Below are 11,875 nucleotides of genomic sequence, written 5' to 3'. Positions count from 1 at the left end.
GGCTGAACGGGCGACATTGCCAACTTAAAAAAAAATAAAAAATAAAAAATAAAAATTAAAAAAAAAACTTTCTGTTGGTTAACTGACTAAATTAAATTAATAAGATACTTAGTTTAAAATTTTACCCTATAATTTTATACTTTTTGTAATAATTTGTCATCAGTTCATATCCAAATATGAATGCGCTCAACTCTGAATTTTTCTTATGAAATTTTAACTCTTAAACCAAAAAGATACCATACATATTTTCTCTCAAATCTTTACTTTTATAGCACTTAAACTTTCCTCTTCTCAGTGCTAAATTCTTCATATCTTCTTTTCTTTTACAAAAAGCTACTTATTTGATTTACGAGAGACCCACACGCTAAGCCATCACAAGCGCTTTTAGTTTCTAATGAACAATCTTCCATAACAAAATTACATTGAAGATTTACAGCAAATTTTCAGCAGGTTTGAATTCCATCCATTTACAGCAAATCAATATTCTGTCACAATACAATAATGTAATTTTTTATATCATTTTGCCCTAAACTTTTTATCTTCATGATTCAAAAATAATAAATTTTGATATTAATTATCTGCAACTTCATTGTTTTAACCAATCTTACAGGTCCAATGAGGCTTTGATACATCAGCAGTAAGCACTGAAAGGTGCCAGCTGCGTGTAAATTATAATTACTTGGTGAAGAAGCATTGACTGCAGAACCATAATGGAAATCCTACAGAGACCAACTTGTTTCCATAGCACTTTAATGAACTCCACTTGGCCTTAAAATGGCCGCTGAAGGCTCTTCTGATGTGAATTCGTGGACCAGTGAAGATCAGAAACTTCAGAGAAGGAAGAAGAAGATGGGAGAAATGGCTATTCATGCATGGCTTTTGATGCTAAAGGTGGAAACTTTGGAGATATACTAAGAAAGGAAAGATAAGATCTATCTGTTAAGCTTGCTAAGGTATTCATTATCATATGTGCATATGTAATATGTTCATGTCATGCTTAATTTCTATTTTATAATGCATTATTTCTTCTAGCTAATGCATTAGATTTTTGGTGTAAAATTTATCATCATTATATCATCTTCATGTAATTATGTTATGCATGCATGATGAAAAACTATCATGTATGTTATTTACAAATCATACATCCTCATACATCAATCATGTCATATAAATAAGCATGCTAAATTTTTTTTTTTACTTTTTTTATATTTTTTCATTATTCGTTTTCTATATTAATTTATATTTTTAATTTTGTTTTTTCTAATTAGAAGCATCAAAATTATAATCCTTGCTATTGATTTAAAGTAAAATTAGTGTTTATAAAATAGCTCAACTTGACTTAATAAATGGATCGTGGCTTAAATTCAATGAGTTAATATTTGTCAATAATTTGTTTTAAGTATACTAAAATTATTTTTCATAAGAGAGATAAGTTAAATTCAAAAATATAAATAAATTTAATAAATGATAAAATTATGTAAAGCAATATAATAAATATCATCATAAATATGTAATTGGTAATCTTTTGATTTTCATATTGAATTTTAAAATAAAATATTTATATTTTTTAGATATTAAAATTTCTTGATTAATTGTCAAAACACCAGATCAAAATATTTTCAAATCACACACACCATTCCTCAAAATTTAGAGCTGTTCAATTAAATGAGTCAAATTTGAATCCTTCCACCCGTTGCTACCGCTAACACGTGGCATAGTAAAGACTACTACAGGTAAGATGGCGCGAAATCGGTTCCCGACCTAGTCTGAGCATCGCCTGAAACCCCAAAAAAAAATCCCAGGCCCTAAATTTCCTGTGCTTGTTGCCACCCTTATTCAAAATTTCAAAGATTTCAGGTCGAGGTCGAGCAGATGGGGAGCATTGGAATCTCCTCCGTCCCAACTATCCAAAAAATTGTTCTTTGCAGTGGAGTTCAAAGTTCCTCGGTCGACAACTCATGGAAGTCGGATTCTATGAGATGCTCCTCGGAATGGAAACGGTCCTGGAACTCAATTCGAGCAACGAAAGCGAGGGAGCATTCCATTGTTGCTTTAAAGCTCAGGAAGCGGAGCATTTCCAGGCTTCTGGCATCTTAACCTTTGTTTGTATTCTCTTTAACGTATATGGGACGCCGAGACTGAGACAAAGCTGAATTTTGTATCTTGAGGAGGTGGATTCCCTTTTTGTTATGTTGGTAGATAGCCAGTGGAAAGAAAGCAGTGAAATTGGGTGAATTCGTATGATTTTATCTTGTTTCCGGTCTTTCTTTCACTTTCTTCCTCTCTGAAGTCATCTCCTGTTCTTGAATGTTTTTGTTTGACTGCTTGGACGTACGAGATCCATAAGTTTAGACTCGAATTTTTGTGGCCTCTTCTTAAATTTTGGAATTTTCTGAAGCCTTTCATGCGCTGCTATGTTGCCAAGTCACTCAATAATTAAGCTGTGGAGAGTTTGATTCGAAGGACAGAATCTAATTGGGACATCAAAGTTTTTTTTTTAGCGAATTTAATCTCAAAACATAATCCAAAATTTCATTTTTGGAGACCTAAACTATCAATCAATAGACTAAAGTGGGCTACATCACCCTGATTCCCTTTCTCCCATATTATGAAATTCTTATTCCTTCGATGCCGCTCTGAAATTTTTTTATTTCTATTTCTGTTTTTTTTTTTTAACCCAAATGGTAGTTTGTTTTCCTTACAAGAATCTGCCAGACTGATAGCTACTGTTTTGTCGGCTACAGGGGATTCACAGAACTTGGGTGGGCTTCACTTATGGCCTATGCATTTAAAGCGCCATTGTTTTTCTTTGATTTTTCATGCTAGAAGACGCTTGCATGATAAGTTTTCCTGTTAACATCAGGATTCGCATTTGAAGACTTTTCTAGCCGAAGTATGATTTTACCAGCTTAATGTTTTCTTTAAGGCCATTTCTCTTCTAAGCATTTGTCTCCTTCATAACAGCATCTCATTAACTGCAGGAGGATTTATTATAACTTTCCAGAGAGTTCTTGCTATCTACTAGAGAAATCTGGAACCTCATCTTTTATTCTCACCCAGAGGGTCATTTACTTATGGAAAACACCCATGATTCATCAAATAAGGTACTTTGTGTCCAAGATAATCTAAATGAAACAAGAAGAACACCTCATGTATTGGTCAATGAAAGTGAGACTACAACTAATGATAAAACTGTGGATGGTGTTCCAATTCTATCGGCTCCGGTAATTCCAAGGAAGACTGGAATTTATCTTTTCTTCCACGACATACGGTAAGAGTTGCTGATTTACATGATCTCAACTTTATGCAGAACCTGCATATTGATGAGGTAGTTCATTAATTGCCTTTCAAAATGTTGCTATGGCTTCAACAAGATACCCATTTTGTTCTTCAGTCATAGCTAACTGCTGAGGGGTTTATGTTTATTCTATTACTGACTGGTCTAATTTTAGGTAGTGTTTATATTACATTTTCCATACTGTGAAAGTATTTAATCCACTGTATTTTTCATGTTTGAATGATCAGCTGTGTCTTCAAGTTGGATGAGCTAGGTAGGGAGGTTGCAAGAATTGCAATTCCTGCAGCGCTGGCTCTAGCAGCTGATCCTCTTGCTTCGTTGATCGATACCGCATTTATTGGTCGATTAGGTTTGTCACTGATCCTGAATTTTTTTCCTTTATTTATGCTTAAGGATTTTTCTGAATGCAATAATAATAATAATAATTCAATTTTAATAAAATCACCACCACCACCATCATCGTTATAATAATAACTTTATCTCAACTATTTGAGGGTGGATCTGGTTTTAATAAAATTAATTTCATAATGTCTTCCTGCTCATAGTTTGCTTAGAAGTTTTTTTTTTAATCCTAGAAGGCAAGGTAAAGAAAATAGATATTCCTAATTGATCTTTGGTTCTTCAAGTTGGATTTTGTTGTAGCTTACAGCTGAATCCTGATGCCAACAGTTCAAAAAGCAATAAGTCAGTGTCCAACTCAAGAGTTTTCCTCTCGAAAATGAACTCCAATGCTCATATTAGTAACTACGAGAGAGGGTCTATTTGTTGAATGGTAAGAGGATCATGTGCTGCTGGAATTTAAGAGCTGGAATGGTAAACCTCAAATCGCCCTGGAGGGCTCTTGATGTGGGGAAGCTGAACTCTTAGGATCCATAAGAGGCAAAGAACTTGGAAGCTAGAGGATTTCCTTGGAGTTTTAAAACTTTCTTGAAATAAAGAGATCCATTAAAATGACTAACCTTGAACTGATTTATAGACCTGTTTGGGGATATCCAGGAATAGTCAATTAGTGTCAAAATACTTAGAACACACGACTAAGCTTAGATTGGCTTTGTTTAAATTTGTTCAAGATAGAAAAGTCTGATTTTCTTCCATCTTGGATGGACAGGTGTAGACAATAGCCTCCATGCATAGATGACATTCTCAGGTGTAGAAGGGGTTGATTTTATTGGGTTTCCTTTGATATAAGTGACAGCTTGGATGATTAAGTTGTCTTAGAAAGTATGAAATGGAGAGGAGTCACATGTCAGTGACGTTATGAAGTTTGATCCTCCTGAGAGAAAGGGTGGTGCTTCCTCGGTTAGTCACTACAGTTCAGACATTATGCTCTTGGTGAAAAATATGAGGTTGATCTCATCATGAGAATAGTTCCAAATAATATCGCACAATACAGACAATGCTATAGGAATAGGGCTGCAAACGAACCGAGCCGAGCCGAGTATGTGAGTATTCATGTTTATGTTCATTTAATATTGGCTTGTTCAAGTTTGGTTCATGTTTGTTCGAGCTTTATTATTTGTGTTCATATTTGGTTCATTTAAATTAATGAGTGTTCATGTTCGGTTCATTTTCAGTTCATGTTCGTTTGTTTAGTGCTTATCGAGCTTTAAACAAACAAACATGAACGAGCTATAAACGATTTCTACTTTTAGATGTTCATTAACTTAACAAACGAGCTTTATCGAGCTTCCTAATAAATGATTACATCGAACATGTTCATAAACATATCTAACAATTTTTTTTAACTATCAAATAAATACGTTCCTGAACATATATTTGAGCAAACATATTTATAATAAAAGCAATTTTCTATGAACATAAAAGTAGCATCAATAAAGGAAATAATTTATAAATAAATAGTCATATCGAGCTTTTATCGAGCTTAATGTCGAGCTTGTTCATGAACTTCAAATGATGTTGTTCGCAAACATAAATGAGCCGAACACATTAGTGTTCAAGTTTGTTTATTTAATAATCGAGTATTTAAAATATTGTTCAAGTTCGTTTGTTTAGTTAATTAAAAGATCACGAATGAGTTTTAATCGAACCGAACATCGAGTAGCTCGTCGAACGTTTGGTTCGCTTGCAGCCCTATATAGGAATAATTCAAGGAAATTTTAAGGCACTTTTAAATTCAATTGGACAACAATTACTGCCCCTGCCAAACTTATTTATGTAGGTCAGTGAGCGTAAGTGATGTTTTACATGTGGATGTGATCCAATTTACTTCATATAAAAACCTACACTTGTTGTGTCCTAGAATATTCGCAACGATAGAGAAATATAGAGTTTAACGTCTTAGCTTTGTACAAAGATCCAACACACAATCAAATAAAAGAGAAGGGTGTAGCGTTCAGAAGAGACACCAGAGTTTTTACATGAAAACCCCTGAAGGGGGAAAAACCGTGGGGCTTGGCCCAATTTTAATGAATCCACTAGTGTTTGCAGTCGATTACAAATAAGGCCCTTCCTTGGGGAGAAGGCCTTTGCTTGATTTAGCAAATATACATCATATAGAGTGCATTACATGGTGGGAATTGGAAGAGTCAATATTGACATGTTTGTTTTGTCATCATGACCATAATCGGTAGGCGACATAGGTCGGAAGGGCCTTTATCTGATGATAGAGGTCGGAAAGATCATAGTCAGCGGGCGAAAGAGGTTAGAAATATCATAATCTGGCAATGGATGTTGAAAGGACCGTAGTCGACAAGTAACGAAGGTCAGATGGACCATTATTTGGCGACGGAGGTCGGAAATACTGTAGTATGACGACGGTTGTCGGAAAGAAATCGGACGATAATCGGTGGCCGGACGTAAGTCCAATAATAATTGGTGGTCGGGTGGAATTTCGGTGATGGTCGGTGGCCGGGCGTAAATTCGACAAAAAGTTAGTGGCCAGGATGAAGTTTGGTGACAATGGTGGTCGAGAATAAGTTCAGCGACAGTCGATGGCCAGACGATGGTCGAGGAGGAGCTTGGTGAGAAGAGAGATCCCAGATGTCTCTTCCTCTCCTCTCTTCTTTCTCTTCCTTGCTTCCCTGCTTCCTTCCTCTTCAAGAAGAATGAGATGTCTATTTATAGTTTTTTGGGAGTGACATGACCAATAAATTGGGAGGAGATCAAAGGCATGTTGAGAGTGTGTTGAATGGACGGCCGATATCTATTCCTTTTATCATGAACTGTTTATCGAGTATTTGAGTGTCTTAATGATGTCAGAATTCGACGAACTTGGACTCATTGGATTCGTCTTGTTGAGCCGCTCGATTCGTCTCGTTGAGCCGCTCGATTCGACTATAAGCATGTCACATTTGGAAACCTTTTGGTAATCCAATTTATGATTTGAACCTTCCAAATGCTCTTCAGATCTTTGATTTGGACCCATTTGGGCTTGGATTGGGTTGAATTTGGTGTTGTTGGGTTTGTCTTTTTGAGACATTCAGTTCAACTATAAGTTTGCAAAAATCAAAGTTTGGATGGCCCCAAATTTAATTTTGGAAGTTTCCAACTTAATATGGCCTTGAGATTCGTGCCCGATCATGATTAATTTTTTATGATATATCAACACTCATCCTAGATAATTGATAAAAGAATATTGTCGTTTTAATAGGTTAATTTTTATTACTCATTCACCTCATTTTGATTTTTATGTGTATTTATAATTCATTAAATGACAAAATAGAGAAAAATAAGCAGTATAATTTCACATATACTTGGATTACCTAAACACCCTTATATTTATTTTTGGTGCTAACTTTTAACTATTATTTTCGGCATTGGGACCAAATTAGATCAATTTTCAGTAGTCATTGGACTAAATTAATGTATTGCAAAACTCTGGAACTAAATTGTGCACTTGCTAATAGTCGGAATCCTATTTTGGGTTTTTCTCATATTTTGAAATCATGTATAGGTATATAACTCATAGAAGATTTGCTTCCATAGAAATGTTTTTGAAGATAAGGAAAGTCCTATGAGGACGCCTTGTATAACTGACTTCTTGGTATTTTCTTACTTTTTGTATTTCAGACCTCAGAAGCCACGAGTAATTATTTGCTTCTTTTTTTACCAGTTGTTTAGGTGATGAATCAATCAATGTTAGCCTTGATATTTTACCTTCTAAACAATGTCATTTACTACTTTTTTTGGGTGAATTGCTTACAGGTTCAGTGGAGCTTGCAGCTGTAGGAGTTTCTATTGCTATATTCAACCAAGTTTCAAAAGTTGCTATTTATCCTCTTGTTAGTGTTACAACATCCTTTGTAGCAGAGGAAGATGCTCTATGTAGCAACATCCTTGAAGAAAAAGGAAATGCAGACTTGGAAAAAGCTACTGTAATTGATGAAACTAAAGTGTCAGCTCCTTCTAGCGAAGGTATCCACCCTTCATAAAGTCATCCTTAGCGTTGAGTAATTCTGTATTTAAAGATGTAAAATGGAAAATTAAACTAATATAGCATAAAAAAGTTTGCACTTTGTACTAACACTATATTTATATTGGTGTAAACTCCTAAGTGGCTACCTTTTCTTTTCAACCAGTTTCAGATGCTAAGAAGATCGGAAGCAACTTGTCAAATATTGCCAATACATGCACAAACTTATCAACAACTGGAAAAAAGAGAAAATTCATACCGTCAGTGTCAACAGCCTTGTTTGTTGGCGTAGTTCTTGGAATGCTTCAGGCAATTCTTCTCATTGTTACAGCAAAATTCGTCTTGCACGTAATGGGAGTGAAAAGGGTATGTGGATAGGATTCAATTATGTTGAACTTTATTTCATTTCCTTCATTAAGTAGATATTGGTTTTGCAACTATTTCTGGGATTTTGTGAAATCATGATATGGACATGTTCTGTATTGAATCACATAGAGGAATACAGAGTAGTTGATAATTTGCATCACCAATTTTGGTACATCTTTTTACCTGTTATAGTATCCAGAAAACTCTTCATAAGGAGACAAATTAAACAAAAAAAAAAATCTAAATTGTGTATTTTGTGATGGTTTCATCTCTATAAAGCAAATATCCAAACAAACGCTAAATGTCTAAGATTGAATAGATAGGCACAAAAATACTCTTCTCTTTATGATAAATGATTGTAGCATGAGTTGCTTGATCCATACCACTAGCTAGAAAAGTAACAAATGTATATCATTTATTTTTTTCGTCTGAACTTTTTGTTTGTTCCTGATGAAAATAATAAAATTTCTTCATTGTTTCTATTATTAGACCACTTTTTAGAGCCCTGCAATTGATTTTTTTTTCTTTTTGATAGGGCTCTCCAATGCTAGCTCCGGCAATGAGATATTTGACATTAAGGTCTCTTGGTGCCCCTGCTGTACTCTTATCTTTGTCTATGCAAGGAGTGTTTCGTGGCTTTAAAGATACTAGAACGCCCTTATATGCTACCAGTGAGCATTAACTAGCCTCTTCCATAATTTTTTAGCACTGAGAGATTTCTCTCATATCTTATTATTTCGTGGCTTCATTCTTGTTTTTTGCAATATATCTGTTGATCTTTATACCATCTATTTTAAAAGAGACACCTTTAACTTTGAGCCCACCTATGCTAACATGCATGGCATTTATAATGCTCAAATTATAATTTTATTCCAACTTTTTTTTACTTTTTCACAATGCAGTGGCTGGAGATCTGACCAACATAATTTTGGACCCGATTCTGATATTTGTTTTCCATATGGGTGTCAGTGGTGCTGCCATTGCCCATGTCATATCTCAGTAAGTTCTACCACTTACCATTTGTGATGGTAATTATATGTGAAAACTCTCTTCGCTTTACATCTCATGACAAATTTTCTTGTAGGTACTTTATTACCTTGATACTGCTATGCAGATTAATCAACATGGTGGATATTGTTCCACATAGCATGAAATCTTTTAAATTTGCTAGGTTTCTCAGATGTGGTAAGATACTATGATTATTTTTAACATTCTCAATACTTTTGACTGAATCGTTTGGACCAAGTGCTTAGAAATTTCTGTTGAAAACCAGGATTTTTGCTGCTAGCAAGGGTAATTGCAGTGACATTTTGTGTGACAATGGCGGCATCACTTGCTGCACACCATGGACCAACTCCCATGGCTGCTTTCCAAATCTGCTTGCAAGTTTGGTTATCTACATCTCTTCTTGCTGATGGATTGGCTGTTGCTGGTCAGGTATATTCATGCCACTTCAAGTGGCAGATGTAGCCATCTTTCTCCCATTCGCACGCTTCTAATATTAAATCCTGTAAATCCGTGAACCGGGGGATTTAGTAAATCCGGGATTTAAGCCGTAAATCAGTAAATCCGGAATTTACGGAATCCGAGGATTTAATGCGCACACAAAAACCGTTTGGCTGGATTTAGCGTAAATCCGACTTAAATCCCAGGATTTACTTAAATCCCACGATAAATCCGATACCAAACAGCCCCTAAAGTAAGGAAAAAAAAAAAAACAAATGATCTGTAAATCTTTTGTAGGCTATATTGGCTAGTGCGTTTGCTAAAGGAGACCTTCAAAAAGTTGCAACGGCTACATCTCGTGTGTTGCAGGTAGTTACATCCTCACTGAAACTCTTCTAGATTTTGCCAATTGTGATATTTTATGGAAACTTATATGCAAGTGGGTTGCAGTTAAGCATAGTTCTCGGATTGGCCCTGTCTGCTTTGCTGGGATTTGGCTTGCAATTCGGTTCAGGAATCTTTACAAAAGACATCAATGTGATAAAACAAGTTCACAAAGCCATTCCTGTGAGTAGTCCAATAAAACAAAATTGTATGCAGATAATCCCAAGTTTACTGTTATTAATATAGAATGCTGCAGTATCTCATTTATATTATTTATAGTTTTAGCCTCAGATATAAAATATTTGATGCTCATTTGAAACATCATCATCATTAGCCTTATCCCAACTATTTGGAGCCGACTTTATGATTCCACATTTTATATTTGTTCACATGAGCTATAACCATCTTAACATTTTCATGATCATCGACCTCAAATTGTTGTAAGTTCATAATTCACATAGACTCATTTTGATTGTAAGTTTGCCGAATTCCGGCTTCGTTTGTGACAATTTTTTTTTCTGCTTCTTAAAGCAGCTTCCTAATTTTTATACTAGGAAGCTGTCTTAAAAAACAATAGAAAAGCCATCCCAAACGAAACCTTAATCTTTTGCCTCTTGCTTTAACCTTAAACATTATTTTATCATTTATATCCACATTTGACTATCATTTATCACTCAACCACCGAATACTTCATGAAATATGCGACATTTGTAGATGAATGTTAAAAAAAGACTAACTATTCTTATTTGCCATTTATTTTTACTCAGTTTGTTGCTGGAACTCAAACAATAAACTCTCTGGCTTTCGTGTTTGATGGTGTAAACTTTGGAGCTTCAGATTACACTTTCTCTGCCTATTCAATGGTGTGTTGTTGAGAACTAAAATCTATACAAATTCTCTTTTGTCTTTTGTTTTAAAAGCTCATATATTCAACCATCAATCTTCAGGTTGCAGTAGCAGCTGTGAGCATTCCTTCCTTGATTTTTCTATCTAATAGCCATGGCTTTGTTGGAATATGGATTGCACTAACAATTTACATGAGCTTGCGAACGTTAGCTAGTGTTTGGAGGTACTGTTAGCTGTTCTGTTTTTTTTATTAAGAAAAAAATTAAAAGAGAAGATGATCAAAATGGTTCCTCGACTCTTTTTAAAGGACCAAAATGGTCCCTCAAAATTTTAAAAAGTAAGCAAAATAGTCTCATTATGGGGAGAGATTATTCTGTGCGGACGCCGAACGCAGCTCTACATCTGGATATCAATCCGAATGAGCCACGTTAGCCATACCGAGCCGCAGTACCGAGCGGTACCGAGCCGCGGGCTTAGGCATCCGGACGGGGTTCCGCTTCCGCACAGAATAGTTTTTCCATTATGGGATTATTTTAATTCCTCTCTAAAGAGTTGAGGAATCAATGCATTGACTTCCATCTGTTGCTAAACTTACAAGTTGTTCTTGTGGTGCTTACAGGATGGGCTCAGCAACTGGACCCTGGACTTTTATTCGGAAATGAATTATTTAAGAAATATGGTGTGTCTCAATGCATGGAGCTCCAATTAATCTGAGAATTGTGCCCATTTGTTTAAAATGTCCAGTCAAATAAATAAATAAATAATTCTGTATCATTTGTAGCAGAGTATGTTTTCATTTTGCAGCCATCTTGAATATTTATGGTAAATGAATCTTCCATCACAATTATTATGGTCTTTTTTTTTTTTGGAGAAATATTTATGTTGTGTCCAATTTCTTGATTTTTGTTATTTGTGGTCTAAATATAAAATTAGATTTGCTTCATAAATTGTTAAGAAATTAAATCAAAAAGAGGAAATTGTAAGGATGTTGGGACATATTTGAAGTTTTTTTTTTAATATTGGGATTATTAACAATAAGGTTTTGTTTGTGACAACTTTCTTATTCTTTTCTGAAGTAGTTTATAATAGAAAATTTTGAAGTAATGTTATTTTTTGCAACAAAAGTAATTAGAGTCTTGTTTGGGATGATTTTCTTACTTCTT

The 11,875-nt window shown here is 34.8% G+C and overlaps 1 protein-coding gene across 5 annotated transcripts; it reads left to right on the top strand.

Annotated features, from left to right (window-relative positions):
• Nucleotides 1-317: 317 nt before the first annotated feature.
• Nucleotides 318-11,562, top strand: LOC110111023 (protein DETOXIFICATION 42). 5 transcript variants are annotated; one of them, XM_020842711.2, is made up of 16 exons: nucleotides 318-450; nucleotides 611-953; nucleotides 2,745-2,893; nucleotides 2,982-3,271; nucleotides 3,526-3,647; nucleotides 7,463-7,672; nucleotides 7,843-8,036; nucleotides 8,572-8,707; nucleotides 8,939-9,035; nucleotides 9,121-9,221; nucleotides 9,310-9,473; nucleotides 9,780-9,851; nucleotides 9,933-10,049; nucleotides 10,634-10,729; nucleotides 10,814-10,935; nucleotides 11,332-11,562. In XM_020842711.2, the coding sequence occupies exons 4-16, from the start codon at nucleotides 3,075-3,077 to the stop codon at nucleotides 11,372-11,374; spliced, it is 1,671 nt and encodes a 556-aa protein (XP_020698370.1). In that variant the 5' UTR covers nucleotides 318-450; nucleotides 611-953; nucleotides 2,745-2,893; nucleotides 2,982-3,074; the 3' UTR covers nucleotides 11,375-11,562. The 5 variants fall into 5 exon arrangements, with proteins under 5 accessions (XP_020698370.1, XP_020698369.1, XP_028554575.1 ...); XM_020842710.2 differs by having other exon boundaries at nucleotides 320-450; nucleotides 7,837-8,036; XM_028698742.1 differs by lacking the exon at nucleotides 2,745-2,893 and having other exon boundaries at nucleotides 320-450; nucleotides 7,837-8,036.
• Nucleotides 11,563-11,875: the final 313 nt, after the last annotated feature.

Source organism: Dendrobium catenatum, unplaced genomic scaffold (assembly GCF_001605985.2).
Source record: "Dendrobium catenatum unplaced genomic scaffold, ASM160598v2 fragScaff_scaffold_1132, whole genome shotgun sequence".
Taxonomy (NCBI): Eukaryota; Viridiplantae; Streptophyta; class Magnoliopsida; order Asparagales; family Orchidaceae; genus Dendrobium; species Dendrobium catenatum.
Note: the sequence above shows the minus strand (reverse complement) of the source record. Positions and strands in the feature narration are given on the sequence as shown.